We start from the raw sequence: 19,625 nt of genomic DNA on the forward strand, positions 1-19,625 counted from the left end.
TGCATCACGTGGGTGGCTCAGTTGGTTGGGTGTCCAACTTCAGCTCAGGTCGTGATCTCATGGTTCACAAGTTCAAGGTCCCAAGTCAGGCTCTGTGCTGACAGTTCGGAGCTTGGAGCCTGCCTCAGATTCTGTGTCTCCCTCTCTGCCCTCCTCTCTCTCTCTCAAAAATAAATAAACATTAAAAAATTAAAAAAATAATGTATTGATGTTGGTTCATTAATTGTAACAAATGTATCATATTAATGTATGATGTTGATAATAGAGGAAACTGGATGTAGGACATATGAGAACTATAATCACAATAATTCTGTAAATCTAAAACTGTTTCTAAAATAAAGCATTTATTTTTAAAATGGGGTTTTATATATTTTTCCTATCTTTGGAATAATTTGAATCATCATCATCCCAAGAGGCATGTGCTCATTATGATTGAAAGGAAATGTTCTTATCTAGGCATGGTCACATGTTAGCATCAGTCATTTTGTTGTCTAAGCAACCATCATCACTGGCCAAGCTCAGCCCAGGGGAAATATGGATGTCACTTACATGGCACAGACAGAGCAGTGGTGGCAGCGATCTGGCTTGATTAAATGGCACCGGTCACAGAATCTAACAGCTATAGGAAAAATCAGGTGGTTAGCATTGGTTAGGGCTCAATATGACACCACATATCTTACTAGCCTATCTGAATGGCTTGTTATACACTGATTGTGGGTAGTCAAACTCATTTCAAGTTACCAAGAAAAAGGCAGATCACAGAAGAGAATTGTGGTATGTATTTTTTCTCCTGTTAGATCAATCTTGAAGGTACCTTTTGGGGGATGAAGGTGAAGGGAAATGTTTTCATATCTGTATATATGATAATATGATTCGGTATTATAAAACAAACCTTACTGTCAACTGCTTGAGTGATCTTGGGAAAATCATTTAGATTGCTTACTCCAACTTTCCTATCTGAAAACAATTAATTCAATTGACCATTTCACAGATAAATGAAGTAAAGACTTGAACCAATCAAGTGACTTACTTGCACATAGCAAGTGAGTGGCAGAATTGTGACCACTACAGTTTTCTGACTCTAGTTCATTCAGGGCCCTCTTCACTCTGTAAGTCTGATATAAAAAACACATTTCTCTTTCCCTTTTTCCTTCCTTCCTTCCTTCCTTCCTTCCTTCCTTCCTTTATTTCCCTTAGATGAAAGGCATTTTCCTTTTCTACTCATTTTTTCTCTGTTCATTGATACAGTATGACTGTGTTTAATGTAATTATTATTAAGTGTAACAATTAAAATCATGAACAATTTGAGCTAATATAATAATTCCATCTGAAGTGTACATTAAGCACACATAACTAAGTCAGCATAAGTGAGTGCTAATTTAGCAGTTTGTGTTTATTTCTAGCAATGGAGGGGTGACAAAAGCATGGGTATAACTGAGGCAATGAAGAAGGGAGAGGGTCATGCATGTTGAATTCATTTAGCATTGAACTGAACAGTCAATGCCATTGCCCAGTTTAAGCCGCCATTATCTCTCATTTAGATGATCGCAATAGCTGCCTAATTATTTACTCTGCTTTTATTTCTGTTCCCCACAATTCATTCTTTATAGAATAGCCAAATGATCTGTTAAAATGTGAATCAGATTATATCACTCTTCACTTGAAACCTTCATTGTACTTGCAGTGCCTGGGTGGCTCAGTTGGTTAAGCATCTGACTTCAGCTCAGGTCATGATCTCACAGTTTGTGAGTTTGAGCCCCTCATCAGGCTCTGTGCTGACAGTGTGGACCCTGCTTGGGGTTCTACTTCTCTCCCTGTCTCTCTGCCCCTCGCCCACTTGTGGTCTCTCTCTCTCAAAATGAATAAATAAATAAATAAATAAATAAACTTAAAACACCCTTCAAACACCCTTGGAATAAAATCCACACTCCTTTCCATGGCCTGAATCATCTGGCCTCTGCTTGGCTCTTCAATTTTAACTGGTATCACTCTCCACCTGCTATACTCTGGTCACACTGGCTATATGTTTGTTCTTCTAATACTGTAAGCTTGCTCCTATCTAAGGGCCTTTTGTACTTGCAGTACCTTCTGTCTGGGATGTTAGTCCCTCTGTTCTTTATTTCCTGCTAGTTACTTTTTTATTATTCAGGTCTCAAATAAAATGATATTCCTCAGAGAAAATTTCTTTATGTCATTAGGGCAGCAAACAAATGATTCAAGGGTCCAGAGAATAGTTGGTAGTGAGTGGAGCAGCCAGTTGAAGACTGTGAGAGAACCTGAGAATTCATGCCCTGTTTAAAAAGAGTTGCTACTACTCGGCTTTAGCTAATTTTTGCCATGTGAAAATGTAATTGAATATTGCCAGATGTCTGAGTTTTCAAGAGAAGCCAGAAATATGAACTTTCATGTGGAAAATTACAATTGTTAAAAATTAAAAACAAGTGCAAAGTTTTTTTTTCAATTCAACAAATATTTATTGATCTGTGAATAGTGCCCGATGCTGAAAAAGGTACTACCAATACAAAATTCAGTATGAGATGAAGCTCCTTGCCTTTAACTGGCTAACAATCAAGGAAGGAGAAAACACAGGAAACCAAATAATTATAAGATAATATAAACAAGTGCAAAGTTTTAAAAGATACATTAGAGATCAACAAAATGTATCTCAGGTCCAATTCATCCCACAGGCCTTCAGTTTGTAACCAACCTCTGTTCTATCACATCATTCTGTTTACTACTGTGATAAATTATACAAATAATTTCCTGTCTACTTTTCACTATATTTCAGTGTGCATGAAGAATTTAAAAAAATCATGAGAACTATGACATCAATACTCTAACAAAATAATAAGTCCTTACCCAGACCATATTAAAATTCCCCCAATTGCCACATAGGACCTTAATAAATGATTGTTGAATAAATAAATGATAGATAAACACAGATGTCTAACAGTATAATTCCCACATCCTTGAAACATGATCTTTCTTATCAGAAACATTAGGATATCTTGTCAAAAGAGGCTTCATTTTCAAATTTTGAAAGGTGGAGAATTGTTTCAGCTAGTACTCTTCTAGTCACACAGATGAAAACGAAGAGTAAAACTCCATAGTGGATATTTACCCAAGAAAGATGACATATCTCTGCACAAATACTTGTGCAAGAATATTCATGATAATTAAGCACTGGAAACACCAAATGTGCATCAACTGGTGAATGGATAAACAAACTATGATATATTCATACAATGAAATACTACTCAGCAATAAGAGAATAAAATAAAAATCAATGTGAATGAATGTCAAAAATATTATGCTATATAAAATAAGCCAGACACAACAGTACATATTGTATGATTCCATTTATGTAAAATTCTAGAGCAGGTAAAACTAATCTATGGTGGAAAACTAGCAGAATAGTGGTTGTTGGGTACCCAGTACTCCTACTGGGTAGGAGTATAAAAGAAGTTTATGGGGTGTGGTAATGTTTATAGAGGTTTTGGTTACATTGATATGTACATTTGTCAAAACACCGAATGGCACACTTAAGATTTATGCATGTCTTTATATGCAAATTTCACCCAAAAAAGAATGATAAAATATATAGGTAGGTGTGTATTGATATCTGATACTTACTTTAAAATGTATCAAAAAATAAGATGGCTTGATGGGAGATGGATAGAGGGATGGATTTGTGGAAAGATAGGTGATAAAGTAACATAGTAAATGTTAGTGGTGGACTCCAATGCTAGGTATACAGGTGAGCCTGTGGATATATATGACAGCCTTTTTGAGATCCTTGCTGATCTGCTTCTCTAGGTGACTTTCAATGAACTGACCTCCACTCCCAGTTCTTGTGTAAACTGGTAGCTTTTTGGCCATATCGATGAGCATCTGCTTCTGGACCTCAGGTCTTTCTTCATTTTCATAGCGTTCTTTGTCTGAATAGGACAAGTGGAACTAGAAGCAGAAGTGAAAAGTGAGACTTTATTCTCCAAGATTCGAATAAAAGATTAAAACAATAATAACTATTCAGATGAAAATATTTGTTACCTATCCTTGAAGTCCAGATACCAATTTGGCTTATAACTTTCTCAGGATAAATATCTGAATTATTTTATCTGACTTTTATCTCAGTCTTCATAAGTCTATGTGATAGGTGGTATTGTTTTATAAATAAAGAAAAGAAAACTTAGTGAGGTTAAGTACTTTGTCCATGGTTATACTCATTTAAGCAGCATGTAGCAAAACTGAGCTCTAAACCCAGTTCACTTGATTCTAAGATTTATGCCCTTTCCACCCCATTATACCATAATATGATGTTATATACAGATATGTAACATCTTGCTGTCAGGACCCTGTTGATGATTAACTATGATTGTTATTAAGTTGTATGTTTTTTTTCACACCTGTCAGAATGGCTAAAATTAACAACACAAGAAATAATAGGTATTGGTGAGGATGAGGAGAAAGGGGAACTGTCTTGCACTTTTGGTGGGAATGCAAACTAGTGCAGCCACTCTGCAGAACAGTATGGATGTTCCTCAAAAATTTAAAAATAGAATAGTGCAATTGCACTACGAGGTATTTAACCAAAGGATGCAAAACTACTGATTTGAAGGGTTACATGCACCCCGATGTTTATAGCAGCATTATCAATAATAACCAAGCTATGGAGAGAGCCCAAATATCCACTGACTGATGAATGGATAAAGAAGATGTGGGATATATATATAGTCAGAGAAAGGCAAATACCATATGGTTTCATTCATATGTGGAATTAAAAAAAAACAGAACAGCCAATCATATGGGGAGGAGAGAGGGAAGCAAACCATGAATTTTAAGAAAACATAGGAAAAAACTGAGGGTTGATGGAGGGAGGTTGGTGGGAGATGGGCTAGATGGGTGATGGGTATTATGGAGGGCACTTGTGATGAGCACTGGGTGTTGTATGTAAGTGATGAATCACTGAATTCTACTCCTGAAACCAATATTGCACTGTATGTTAATTAACTGGAATTTAAACAAAATTTTGAAAAAAAGTTGTAGGTATTTTTCATAGATGACACTCTTAGATAAGCTGGCTGAGACTGCTTGTGACACTGTATATTATGATCTTGCAAATGAGTAGAAATTTGGGTATTCTCACTATTTCAGAAATTTTTGGTCTGATATGAGGCTTATTGCCAATGTGGGCACCACAGTTTGCTAATCTTGCAAAAGATATGTCAATGATTTTCCAAAGTAACACAAACTTGAAAGCTTTTTTCTGTCTGGGCCAAAAGATAGGCAGAGGTGAAAAAGAGAAGGATCTGTGATCAGATTTTTAGGGTTTAAACCTCATCTCTTCCACTTAATAGGTAAAAAATCACATTGGAAAATCAGACACCCTCAACCCAAGTTTCTTCATCTGTAAAACAGAAGAAATGATATCTACTTCATAAGATTGTTGTAAAAACACTGGATAATAAGTAATTAAAAGTTATGTTTAGAGTCTAATTTATTTTATTAATTTATTTTTGAGGGGGGGGGAGGGGAAGAGAGAGACGGAGAGAGAGAATCCCAAGCAGCCTCTGCACTGTCAGTGAAGGGTCTGATGTGGGGCTCAATCACATGAACCATGAGATGAGGACCTGAGCCGAAATCAAGAGTCAGACGCTTAAGCCAACTGAGCCCCCCAGGTGCCCTACAAGTACATTTTCTTAAATCATTTAAAAATACTTGATATTGTCATTTTTTATTTTTTATTTTTTTAAGTTCATTTATCTTAGACAGAGAGAGACAAAGAGAGCAGGGGAGGGGCAGAGAGACAGGAGGAGAGAGAGAGAATCCCTAACAGGCTCTGCTGTCAGTACAGAACCCTATGTAGGCTGAAACTCATGACAGTTTGGCTACTGTTGACAGTGTTGTTATAAGATTGGGTGCATGTGTCCCTTCGAATCAGCACACCTGTATCCTGTGGATAAATGCCTAGTAATGCAATTGCTGGCTCATAGGGTAGTTCTCTTTTTAGTTTTTTGAGGAACCTCCATACTGTTTTCCAGAGTGGCTGCACCAGCTTGCATTCCCACCAACAAAACTCTTCTCCGCATCCTCGCCAACATCTGTTGTTGCCTGAGTTGTTCATGTTAGCCATTCTGACAGGTGTGAGGTGGTATCTCATTGTGGTTTTGATTTTTATTTCCCTGATTATGAGTGATGTTGAGCATTTTAGCATGTGTTGGTTGACCATCTGGATGTCTTCCTTGGAGAAGTGTCTATTCATGTCTTTTGCCCATTTCTTCACTGGATTATTTGGTTTTTGGGTGTTGAGTTTGATAAGTTATAGATTTTGGATACTAACCCTTTACCTGATATGTCGTTTGCAAATCTATTCTCCCATTCTCCTGGTTGCCTTTTAGTTTTGCTGACTGTTTCCTTCGCTGTGCAGAAGCTTTTTATTTTGATGAGGTCCCAGTAGTTCATTTTTGCATTTGTTTCCCTTGCCTCTGGAGTCGTGTTGAGAAAGAAGTTGCTGCGGGCAAGATCAAAGAGGTTTTTGCCTGCTTTCTCCTCGAGGATTTTGATGGCTTCCTGTCTTCCATTGAGGGCTTCCACCCATTTTGAGTTTATTTTTGTGTATGGTGTAAGAAAGTGGTCCAGGTTCATTGTTCTGCATGTTGCTGTCCAGTTTTCCCAGGACCACTTGTTGAAGAGACTGTCTTTATTCCATTGGCTATTCTTTCCTGCTTTGTCAAAGATTAGTTGGCCATACGTTTGTGGGTCAATTTCTGGGTTTTGTATTCTGTTCCATTGATCTGAGTGTCTGTTTTTGTGCCAGTACTATACTGGCATGATGATTACGGCTTTGTAGTAGGGCTTCAAGTCTGGGATTGTGATGCCTCCTGATTTGGTTTGCTTTTTCAAGTTTGCTTTGGCTATTCAGGGTCTTTTCTGGTTCCATACAAATTTTAGGATGGTTGGTTCTAGTTTGGTGAAGAATCCTGGCGTTATTTTGATAGGAATTGCAATGAATGTGTAGATTGCTTTGGGTAGTATGGATATTCTAACAATATTTGTTCTTCCAATCCATAAGCACGGAATGGTTTTCCATTTTATTTTTGTGTCTTCTTCAATTTCTTTCATGAGCTTTCTATAGTTTTCAGTGTATAGATTTTCCACCTCTTTGGTTAGGCTTATTCCTACGTATTTTATGGTTTTTTGTGCAACTGTAAATGGGATTGATTCCTTGATTTCTGTTTCTGTTGCTTCATTGTTGGTGTATAGGAATGCAACCAATTTCTGTGCATTGATTTTATGTCCTGCAACTTTTCTGAATTCATGAATCAATTCTAGCAGATTTTGGTGGAATCTTTTGGGTTTTCCATATAGAGTATCATGTCATCTGCGAAGAGTGAAAGTTTGACCTCCTCCTGGCTGATTTGGATGCCTTTTATTTCTTTGTGTTGTGTGATTGCAGAGGCTAAGACTTCCAATACTATGTTGAATAACAGTGGCGAGAGTGGACATCCCTGTCTTCTTCCTCATCTTAGGGGGAAATCTCGCAGTTTTTCCCCATTGAGGAGGATATTAGCATTGGGTCGTTCATATATGGCTTTTATGACCTCGAGGTATGCTCCTTCTATCCCTACTTTCTTGAGGGTTTTTATCAAGAAAGGAGGCTGTATTTTGTCAAATGCTTTCTCTGCATCTATTGAGAGGATCATATGGTTCTTGTCCTTTCTTTTATTGATGTGATGAATCACGTTAATTGTTTTGCAGATATTGAACCAGCCCTGCATCCCAGGTATAAATCCCACTTGGTCGTGGTGAATAATTTTTTTTAATGTATTGTTGGAGCCAGTTGGCTAATATCTTGTTGAGGATTTTGGCATCCATGTTCATCAGGGAAATTGTTCTATAGTTCTCCTTTTTAGTGGGGTCTCTGTCTGGTTTTGGGGTAAAGGTAATGCTGGCTTCATAGAAAGAGTTTGGAAGTTTTCCTTCCATTTCTATTTTTTGGAACAGTTACAAGAGAATAGGTGTTAACTCTTCCTTAAATGTTTGGTAGAATTCCCCTGGAAAGCCATCTGGCCCTGGACTCTTGTTTCTTGGCAGATTTTTGATTGCTAATTTGATTTCCTTACTGGTTATGGGTCTGTTCAAATTTTCTATGTCTTCCTGTTTCAGTGTTGGTAGTGTATACATTTCTAGGAATTTGTCCATTTCTTCCAGATTACCCATTTTATTGGCATATAATTGCTCATAATATTATTATTGTTTTTACTTCTGCTGTGTTGGTTGTGATCTCTCCTCTTTCATTTTTGATTTTATTTATTTGGGTCCTTTCCTGTTTCTTCTTGATCATACAGGCTAGTGGTTTGACAATTGTGTTAATTCTTTCAAAGAACCAGCTTCTGGTTTCATTGATCTGTTCTACTTTTTTTTGGTTTCAATAGCATTAATTTCTGCTCTAATCTTTATTATTTCCTGTCTTCTGCTGGTTTGGGGTTTTATTTGCTGTTCTTTTTGCAGCTCCTTAAGGCGTAAGGTTAGGTTGTGTATCTGAGATCATTCTTCCTTCTTTAGGAAGGCCTGGATTGCTATATGCTTTCCTCTTATGACCGCCTTTGCTGTGTCCCAGAGGTTTTGGGTTATGGTGTTATCATTTTCATTGACTTCCATATACTTTTTAATTTCCTCGATAACTGCTTGGTTAGCCCATTCATTCTTCAGTAGGATGTTCTTCAGTCCCCAAGTATTTGTTACCTTTCCAAATTTTTTCTTTTCTTGATTTCAAATTTCATAGCGTTGTGGTCTGAACATATGCACGGTATGATCTCGATCTTTTTGTACGTACTTAGGGCTGATTCGTGTCCCAGTACATCGTCCATTCTGGAGAACGTTCCATGTGCACTGGAGAAGAATGTATATTCTGCTGCTTTAGGATGAAATGTTCTGAATATATCTGTTAAGTCCATCTGGTCCAGTGTGTCATTTAGGCCATTGTTTCCTTGTTCATGTTTTGATTTGATGATCTGTCCATTGCTGTGAGCGGGGTGTTGAAGACTCCAACTGTTATACTATTACTATAGATGAGTTTCTTTGTGATTAATTGATTTATATATTTGGGTGCTGCCACATTTGTCACATAAATGTTTACAATTGTTAGGTCTTTTTGGTCTATAGACCCCTTGATTATGATATAATGCCCTTCTGCATCTCTTGATACAGTCTTTATTTTAAAGTCTAAATTGTCTGATGTAAGTATGGCTACTCCGGCTTTCTTTTGTTGATAGATGGTTCTCCATCCCTGTATTTTCAATCAGAAGGTGTCTTTAGGTCTAAAGTGGGTCTCTTGTAAACAGCATATAGATGGATCTTGTTTTCTTATCCATTCTGTTACCCTATGTCTTTTGATTGGAGTATTGAGTCCACTGATGTTTAGAGTGAGTACTGAAAGATATGAATTTATTGCCATTATGATGCTTGTAGAGTTGGAATTTTTGGTGGTGTTCTCTGGTCCTTTCTAATCTTTGTGGCTTTTGGTATTTATATATATTTCTTCCACCTTTTCTCCCCTCAGAGAGTCCTCCTTAAAATTTCTTGCAGGGCTGGTTTAGTGGTCACCAAACTGCTTTAATTTTTGGTTGTCTAGGGAACTTTTTATCTGTCCTATTTTTAATGACAGCCTTGCTGGATAAAGAATTATTGGCTGCATATTTTTCTGATTCAGCACACTGAATATATCCTGCCACTCCCTTCTGGCCTTCCAAGTTTCTGTGCATAGGTCTGCTGCAAGCCTGATTTGTCTTCCCTTGTAGGTTAGGGACTTTTTTCCCTTGCTACTTTCAGGATTCTCTCCTTGCCTGAGTATTTTGTGAATTTGACTATGATATGTCTTGTTGATGGTCGGTTTTTGTTGAATCTAATGGAGGTCCTCTGTGCTTCCTGGATTTTGATGTGTGTGTCTTTCCCCAGGTTAGGAAGGTTTTCTGCTATGATTTGCTCATATAACCCTTCTACCCCTATTTCTCTCTCTTCCTTTTCTGGGACCCCTATGATTCTGATGTTCCTTTTTAATGAGTCACTGATTTGTCTAATTCTTAAATCGTGCTCTTTTGCCTTAATCTGCCTCTTTTTTCTGCTTCCTTATTCTGTTTGTCATCTATATTGCTGATTCTCTGTTCTGCCTCTTCCATCCTTGCCTCTGCTGCATCCATCCGTGATTGCAGCTCAGTTATAGCATTTTTCATTTCATTCTGGCTATTTTTTCGTTCTTTTATTTCTGCAGAAAGGGATTCTAATCTATTTTTGACCCCAGCCAGTGTTCTTATTGTCGTGATTCTAAATTCTGGCTCAGACATCTTGCTTGTATCTGTGTTGGTTAATTCCCTGGCTGTCTTTTCTTTGTGCTCTTTCTTTTGGGGTGAATTCCTTCATTTTGTCATTTTGAAGGGAGAAAAGGGATTAATGAGGTAGAAAATTTGAAATTAAAAAAAATACAATTAAAAAAATATTACAATTAAAAATTCAAAACACACACACACAAATCGAATAAATGATGCGAGATTCTAGGTGTGTTTTGGTCTGGGTGTTGGAAGTGGTTTCACAGATTAGAGCAAAAAAAGGGGGGGAGAAAAAAAAGGAAATTGAGAATTTGAAAAAATGAATACACTGAAGAAGACTAAAATGAGATGATGGTGGTAAAATAGAATTTGAAAAAAATATATACAAAAGTAAAGAATATAGTAGAAAAGAAAAAATTAAAGAAAAATATTTTTAATAAATTTAAAAATAAATATGATTTTTTCATTTTCTGTATTTAGGAAAAAATAAAAGAAATGCAAAAGAAAAAAGATAAAAAAGAAACTTTGAAAATTTGAAAAAATGAATACACTGTAGTAGACTAAAATAAAATGATGGAAGTAAAATAGAATTTGAAAATTTACATAAAAGCAAAAAATATAGTAATAAAATTTAAATAAAAATATTTTTAATAGAAATTGAAAATAAAAATGAAGCTTTTCTCTTTCTACATTCAAGAAAAAGAAAAGAAACATAAAAGAGAAAGAAAAAGGAAAGAAAAAAAGGAAATTGTGTGAAAATTTGAAAATGTGTACATACTGAAGTAGACTAAAATAAAATGATGGAAGTAAAGTAGAATTTGAAAAAAATTTACACAAAAGTAAAAAATATAGTGATAAAAATTAAAGAAATACACTTTTAATAAAAATTGAAAAAAATGATTTTTTTCTCTTTCTGTATTCATGAAAAATAATTGTAAAAGAGAAAAAGAAAAAATACAAAAAAAGGGAATTGAATAGACAAACCTGCTAACAGATTGAAGTAGGACTGAAATTGCTTCATTTTCCCCTCGAAGTCAGCCTATGTAGCTCTTTATAGTCCATAAATTAAGCAGGTGGTGAGACTTGTGTTCTTGAAGTGTGAAGATGGCTCAGCTGGGCGGGGCTCAGTGTAACAGCTTCACTCTCCACTAGTTGGTGCTGCTAGCCTGCTGGGGTGGATTGTTGTGGTGCTCCTAGGTGCGTATGCATATGCACAGGAGTGGTGAAAATGGCACCACCCAGCTACCCAGTCTGTTCTACTGGACCAGCGATTGTATACCCATCCTCTGTCCTCAGCTCTCGCCCACTCCCTACTTTTTCACTGTCTGTGACCAGGCCCCAGGCAGTACCTCTCCCCAAGTTTTGTCTCAGATGTGGCTGTTTTCCCCAGTCCCCCACCTCCGAAGGACTGCAGCTTTGACCCGTTCCACCTCTGCGGGAGGGTCTCACCCATAAATGGTCAAATGAGCAATGACCGAATATCGGCTGCACCCAACTATGCCTGCTGGACCCTGTTGTTGCTGATGCCCTGAAACTGCAGCCAGGTTCCAGCCCGTCCCAGAAAATGTTCGCGAAACAGTGTAGCAGCAGCATCTCAGGGATTATGGAAAATCACAACACACATCTGGCACCAGTCTTCACCCTTAACGACCTTGCCCCAGCACCAGCAAATGTGGCCATTTTCTGGGGTCTGCTGGGACCAGGTGGCTTCAACAGTCTCTACCAAATGTCCTTCCAGCAGTGGAACCGGTTTTCTCCGTGTGGCCCGAGAACCTCCCAGACCCCACTCTGTTCCTGGGGATTCGCCCTTCCCACCAGAACTTCACCAGGTATCAAGCTGCAGAGTTGCAGCCTTTACGCTCCCCTTGTTTACAATCTTAATGGAATTTAAACCCTCTCCTTTCTGCTTTCTCCCTTTTTAGTTTACTCCCTGTGGCTGTTTCCAATTTTCCACTTTCTCTCCAGCTGCTTTTGGGGAGGGGTGCTTTTCCTGCATTCTTCCCCCCTTCCCCAGTCTCCGTCCTCTCTCTGTCCACAAAAGTGGTTTGCTACCTTTTGCGGCTTCTCGCTCCCCAAGTACAGCTCTCCGCACCATGTACCTGCTGAATTCTGTGGTTCAGGTTGTGCAGATTGTTGTGTTAATCCTCTAACCAGTTTTCTAGTTGTGTAGGAGGGTTTAGTGTTGGTCTGGATGTATTTCATGGACGCGAGATACACACAAAGCTTCAATGCTGTTCTGCCATCTTGGCTCCTTCCCCCCTTAGTTGCATGTTATTTAACCTCCATGTATTTCTGGTGTTTCCAGATTTTTTCCCGTCTTTGATTTTCAGTTTCATTAGCATTGTGGTCAGAAATGTTGGGTAGTATGACTTCAGTCTTTTTGAATTTGTTGAGACTTGTTTTGTGGCCTAATATGTGACTTATTCTGGAGCATGTTCCATGTGCACTTGAAAATAATGTGTATTTTGTTGCTCTAGGATTGATGGTTCTGAATATATCTGTTAAATCCATCTGGTCCAGTGTGTCCTTCAAAGCCACTGTTTCTTTGTTGATTTTCTGCTTGGATGATTTGTCCATCAATTTCCGTGGGGGGTTAAAGTCCCCTGTTATTTTTTTTTTTACTATCTATTACATATTTTATGTTTGTTATTAGCTACTTTGATTATTGAATTAATGCCCCAATGTTGGGTGCATAAATATTTAAAATTGTTGTATCTTCTTGTTGGATTTTCCCCTCAATGATTATATAGTGTCCTTCTTTGTCTCTTGTTACAGTCTATTTTAAAGACCGTTTTTCCTTTCTGTTTTTTAGAATCTCTCTTTTTTTTTTAATATAACTTATTGCCAAGTTAACTAAAATACAGTGTACATACAGTGTGCTCCTGGCTTCGGGAGTAGATTTCCGTGACTCATCACCTACATAAAACACCCGTGTTCATCCCAGTGTCCTCCTCAATGCCCATCATCCATTCCCCCACCCCCCGGTCCCCCACCCTCAGTTTGTTCTCTGTATTTAAAAGTCTTCTATGGTTTGCCTACTTCTTTGTTTGTAACTATATATGTATTTTTTTTTCTTTCCCTTTCCTCATGGTCTTCTGTTAAGTTTCTCATCTTCCACATGTGAGTGAAAACATATGATATCTGTGTCTGGCTTATTTCACTTAGCATAATACCCTCCAATTCCATCCATGTAGTTGCAAATGGCAAGATTTCATTATTTTTTATTGCTGACTAATACTCCATTGTATATATAAACCACATTTTCTTTATCCATTCATTAGTTGATAGACATTTGGACTCTTTCCATAATTTGCCTATGGTAGTACTTCTATAAACATGGGATAAATGTGCCCTATATGAATTAGTACTCCTGTATCCTTTGGATTAATTCCTATTGGTGTTACTGCTCAGTCGTCGGTTAATTCTATCTTTAATTTTTTGAGAAACTTCCACACCGTTTTCCAGAGTGCTGCACCAGTTTGTATTCACACCAGCAATGAGAGTTCCCCTTTCTCCACATCCTCACCAACATGTGTTGTTTTCTGAGTTTTTAATTTTAGCCACTCTGACTGGTGTGAGGTGGTATCTCAATGTAGTTTTGATTTGTATTTCCCTGATGATGAGTTATGTTGTGCATCTTTTCATATGTCTGTTAGCCATTTGGATGTAAAGACTGTTTTTCTGATACAAGTATTGCTACCTCAGCTTTCCTTTTACATCCATTTGCATGAAATGCTTCTCCATCCCCTCACTTTCTATCTGCATGTGCCTTTAGATTTGAAATGAATGTCTTGTAGGCAGGATATAGATGAATCGTCCTTTTTATCCATTTCATCACCATATGTCTTTTGTTGGATCATTTAATACATTTAAATTCAAAGTTATTATTAATAGGTATGTATTTGTTGTCGTTTTGTTACTTGTTATATTGTTTTTGTAGTTTTTCTCCATTCCTTTCTTCTCTTGCTCTTCTTTCTCATGATTAGTTGGCTTTTATTTTAGTGATATACCTGGATTATTTTCTCATTATTTGTTTGTGTATGTATTACTGGGTTTGATTTTTTGGTTACCATTCGAATTGTATATAAGATATTCTGTATATGGCAGTTTATACTAATTTGATGGTTGCTTAAATTTGAACCCATCATTAACTTCTTTCCTCCTCATTTTTTAGGTGTATGGTGTCATACTTTACATCCTTTTATTTTGTGAGTCCCTGTACTTATTTTTACACATAAACTTATTTTTACTGCTTTTGTGCTTCCTACTTTACTCTTGCTTGTGGTCTTTCCTTTCCACTCAAAGATTCACCTTTAACAATTCTTGTAGGGCTGATTTAGTATTCATGAATTCTTAACTTTTGTTTGTTTGGGAATCTCTTGATTTCTCCCTCTATTTTGAATGATAGCCTTACTGTATAGAGTACTCTTGGCTTCACATTTTTCCCATTCAACACCTTGAATATATCATGCCCCTCCCTCTGGCCTGCAAATTTCTGCTGAAAAAAATCAGCTGATTGCCTTATGGGATTTCCCTTGTATGTAACTATCTTCTTTTCTCTTGCTGCTTCTAAAATTCTCTTTATTACTACTTATTGCCATCTTAGTTACTATGTGTCTTGGTGTGGAACTCCTTGAGTTGATTTTATTGTGGGATCTCTCTGCCTCCTGGATCTGGATTTCTGTTTTCTTCTCCAGATTCAGGTAATTTTCATCTATTATTTCTTCAAATACATTTTATGCCCCTTTTCTCTCTCTTCTGGGATCTGTATACATTGAATATTATTACACTTGGTAGTGTCACTGAATTCCCTATGTCTATTTTTGTTTTGCACATTTTTCTTCTCACCTACTCAGCTTCATTACTTTGCATTACTCTGTCCTTCAGGTCACTAATTTGTGCTTCTACTTCATCTAGTTTAATATTCATTCCATCGAATGTATTTTTAATTTAATGCATTGTGTTCTTCATGTCTGATTGTTTTTTAAATATGTTTCCTATATATTTCATAAGGGTCTCACTGATGTCTTCTACTCTTTTCTCAACTCCAGTGAGTATCTTTATGATCATTCCTTTAAATTCTCTATTAGGCATATTACTTATCTCTGTTTCACTTTGGTCTCTTACTGTAATTTTGTCCTATTATTTCATTTGGGACATATTCCTCTGTCTCCTCATTTTGTCTTACTCTTTGTGTCTGTTTTTGTGTGTTAGGAAAGACAGCTATGTCTCCTGAACTTGAAAGTAATGGCCTTATGAAGAAGAGGTCCTGTAGTGCTCTGCTGTGCAGTGTCCCCTGTTCAGAACCTGACCCTTCAGGCATGTCTTCTATGTGTAATACATACACCCTGCTGTTGTGGCTGACTTACTTTTTCCTTCAGTCCAATTATCACCAATTGCTCTCTTTACCTATTGGCAGTAGTGTTTCCTCCATGTGGTGTTAATGGGAAGTCTGGGGGTGCCTTGGACTTGAGTAGAGTCAGACCAGTGGTGCAGTAGCACCTAATTGTTGGGTGCTTTTCCCATCTTGTCCTATGAGAAACTTTCACTGGTGGAAAGTCTTGAAGTCAGACCAGTTGTCTGCCTCCAGGCCTCTGCCAGGGCCTCAGTCTGACTGGTGTGTATGGTTATCTTTCTCTTTCTCAAGGGCAGGAGTCACATTGGTGTGTTGCTGGCCACTGTAGGGTCTGCTTGCATACTGCCAGGCCTATGGTACCACCCTGTATGGGCTCTGGTGAAGAGTGTATTGGAAAGTGCACATCTACCCAACATAGTGTGGGGGTGATTGGTGGGGTGGTGGTGCTAACGAGCTTTGTGTGTCCCTGATCCTCTGTGGGAGGGGCCCTGCAGTTACAGACTGATGCAGACTGTCTACAGCACTGGAGTGGCAGAAGTACTGCAAGGGGGGTCGAGATGGCGGTGCTGGCAAGTTATGTAGTGAGTCTATTAGATGGCTGTGTTTTTCTCCTCTAGAGTGAGGGAGGTAAATGGCATCTGCCAGTTCCTTTGTTCTTGGAGTAGTTTCCCTATTATTTCTGTCTCTCCAGGACATGCCCTGAGATTACTAAATAACTCTCTCCCATATGCCCCAGGCACCTTCCAAACTACTGCTTCTATGCTGTATCTCCACAGGCTGTTTGTTGTGCTGTCTTTTTAAGGATATGGATTCCGTTTCTTCTTGCCCACAAGCTCTCTCAGAGCTGAGCCTACTGATTTTTTTAAATTTCAGGTTTTACATCCCACTGGTTATAAAAGCTCATGAAACTCAGCTCCTCTGATTTTCAAAGGCAAATTCTATTGGGTTTTGTATTCCCCATGCAGGCTTACCAGTGTGGTGGGTTGTTTATCTCCCCTTTTCGTGCTCATGCCATCCCCCCCCCTCCTGCAGACAGTCCCAGGAGACCCTTTAGTTCCTGACCACGTCTTTGCCCTTCCTATCCTCTTTGATGTGACATCTTATCTATATTTAATTGTGTAGTTTATTCTACCAGTCCTCAGGTCATTTTCCAGGGTATTTACACTGATATGAGTGTTTTCTAGTTGTATTTGTGGGAAGAGGTGAGCCTAGGGTCTTCTTACTCTGCCATCTTCCCTGGAAGTCCCATTATGATCTATTTTTATGATATCTATAAACAAGTCACTTCAGAACCAAAGATGTAAATAGGCTGAAAGTGAAATGATGGAAAAAGGTATTCTAAGCAAATAGCAATCAAAAGAGATCAAGGGTAGGCATACCAATATCACATGAAAGAGGCTTTAAGCCAAAACTGTTACAAGATACAAAGAAGATAAAGACCATATTAGTGATGTCAGAAAGATAGCAGAGTAGGAGAGACCAGCCTCTTACTAGAGTATGTTTGGATGAAGACAGTATGTTTGGATGAAGACAGCCCTGGGAGGGCTTAAGAATCTACTTAAGAACATGCAACAACACAGTGGAATGAAAAATGGAGAATAATCACACAGAAAGTATTGCTGGGGAGATCAGCATGGCTGAGGCATCTGGAAAGGACTAGGAACAGAGAAAATGGGCAAAGGCTATCAGTATCAGCCATGTGGCAGGTGCCAATGCAGTTCCCAGTGGCCTGCTCCATAGTGGATCCTGGCAACTTTTGCCTCTGAAGACCTCAAAAACTCCCATGAATAGCCATGAATTCCAACAACTTTTACAGCAGAGGAGTCAATAGTGTTTGTTGGGTGGATCCCACCAGCCTGCTCTGCAGATGATACTCGCAGATTTTGCCACTGAGGTAACCAAAAGCTATCACCACAATAGACTCTCCAGAGAATGAGACACTGTTGAGACCTCCCTATGAAATGAAACTACTACTGTGCCACCCTAGTACCAGGTCTGCCACTTCCCCTAAGTCTGTGCTTGCCCTAGATCCCAGAGCCATGGCCACTTCATGTGCATCTGCACATCAGACCCCAGATTCACAGCCACTGAATGCATTCCCATGCCACAGATCCTGGCTCCATGGCCATCCTGCATACACCAGTACCTCCAAAACCAGAGCCACTGACATGAAAGGGTATCACATATCCCAAGCTCTGAGACATTATCATTTCATGCACATCTGTGTTCTGGACCTTGGTTCCATGGCCACTCTTGAAGTGCTCACATTATGGAAACTGTAGAACTGTTGCAGTGGGTGCACAAGCCCTCTAGAACCCATGTCCATAGCTGCTCCACAAGTGTACAAAACTAGGACACCCAAGCCACTATCATAGCAGGCTCATCCATATACCACACACAACTGCTCGCAGAATAGTGAATGCTTTCACAGAGGATGATGGAATCATTTCCACAGCAGGAGTGCCTATGCCTCAGACCCAGAGCCTCTGTAGCTCTGTATAAGCCTATGCTCTGGACCCCAGCTCCACAGCTGCTCCACAAGCACCTATACCTCACACACCATTACCAACACTGCAGTGGGGGTACCTGTACCCAAGACACTAATATCACCATGACCCCAGACCACAGAGCCACCCCAGTGGCTTCATGGATGCCTCTACTCTAGACTCTGGCTCCATGGCTACTCCAATGGTACCCATGCATAAAACACTATTGATACAGCCACTGTAAGTGTGCTCACAGGATGGACTCATGGCCTGGAAGGATTCTCTTAGCCATGATTTCCACCATGGGAGAAAAATAGATCAGGAGGACTTAAGCAGCCTTCACCACTGAAGACCCCAACAGCCCTCACTGCCACTGAAGATACCTGCAGCCTTGGCCACCAAAGGCCCCTTTAGTGTTTGTTGATTCTGATGACAGGTGATAAGAGCTGCACAGAGACTATGCCAGTGCACCTCACCTGGAGCTTCAACTGCCTCACATCACCCATCCAACACTGTTGCATCCACCCACAAGTGATGGTCTTTCTTCACTGAAACCAGTCCATAAAGTCTAGAAGAGATGACTGTTCCATCAAATACACATACATCAGTATAATGCTGCAAGAAATCCAAAAACTCAGGGAAAAATGACACCATCCAAGGAACACAACATTCCAGTAACCAACTGCAAAGAAATGGAGATTTATTTATAAAAAACCCCTCAAATTAATTGTTTTGAGGAAGTTCAGCAAATTACAAGAGAACACAGTTAGATAGCATAACAAAATCAGGGAAACAATATATAAACAAAACAGGAAGTTAAACAAAGATAAATCATAAAAAAGAACCAAACAGAAATTCTGGAGCTGAAGAATACAATTAATAAAATGAAAACCAGTATAGGGAGTATTGACACCATTCTTTTTTTTTTTTAATTTTTTTTTTCAACGTTTATTTATTTTTGGGACAGAGAGAGACAGAGCATGAACGGGCGAGGGGCAGAGAGAGAGGGAGACACAGAATGGGAAACAGGCTCCAGGCTCTGAGCCATCAGCCCAGAGCCCGACGCGGGGCTCGAACTCACGGACCGCGAGATCGTGACCTGGCTGAAGTCGGACGCTTAACCGACTGCGCCACCCAGGCGCCCCGACACCATTCTTAAAGAATCAGGCAGAATAAAGAATCTGTAAATTCAAAGACAGGTCTTTTGAAATTACCCAGTTAGGGTAACAAAAAGAAAAACAAATGAAAGAGTGAAGACAGCTCATGGAACCTGTATGACTATCAGGTATAAGAATATATGCATTATGGAAATAAAAGAAGAAAGGGACAGGAAGTTTATTTAAAGAAATAATGGCTGAAAATTTTCCAAATTTGGGGAGACATATGAACATCCAGATACATGAAGGTTGAAAGTCCCCAAACATCTTCACCCAAAAGAAGACTTCACCAAGACACATT

At 38.7% G+C, this 19,625-nt stretch overlaps 1 protein-coding gene across 1 annotated transcript in view; it reads right to left on the reverse strand.

Annotated features, from left to right (window-relative positions):
- Positions 1-19,625, reverse strand: part of ZDHHC15 (zinc finger DHHC-type palmitoyltransferase 15) — a 211,912-nt gene that overhangs the window by 59,776 nt on the left and 132,511 nt on the right. The window contains exons 4-5 of the mRNA XM_030305662.2: positions 3,837-3,957; positions 550-619 (exon numbers count right to left, since the gene is read on the reverse strand). Of these exons, the coding sequence (XP_030161522.1) occupies positions 550-619; positions 3,837-3,957 (191 nt within the window). The remainder of the gene's footprint in view (positions 1-549; positions 620-3,836; positions 3,958-19,625) is intronic.

This window comes from Lynx canadensis, chromosome X (assembly GCF_007474595.2).
Source record: "Lynx canadensis isolate LIC74 chromosome X, mLynCan4.pri.v2, whole genome shotgun sequence".
NCBI lineage: Eukaryota > Metazoa > Chordata > Mammalia > Carnivora > Felidae > Lynx > Lynx canadensis.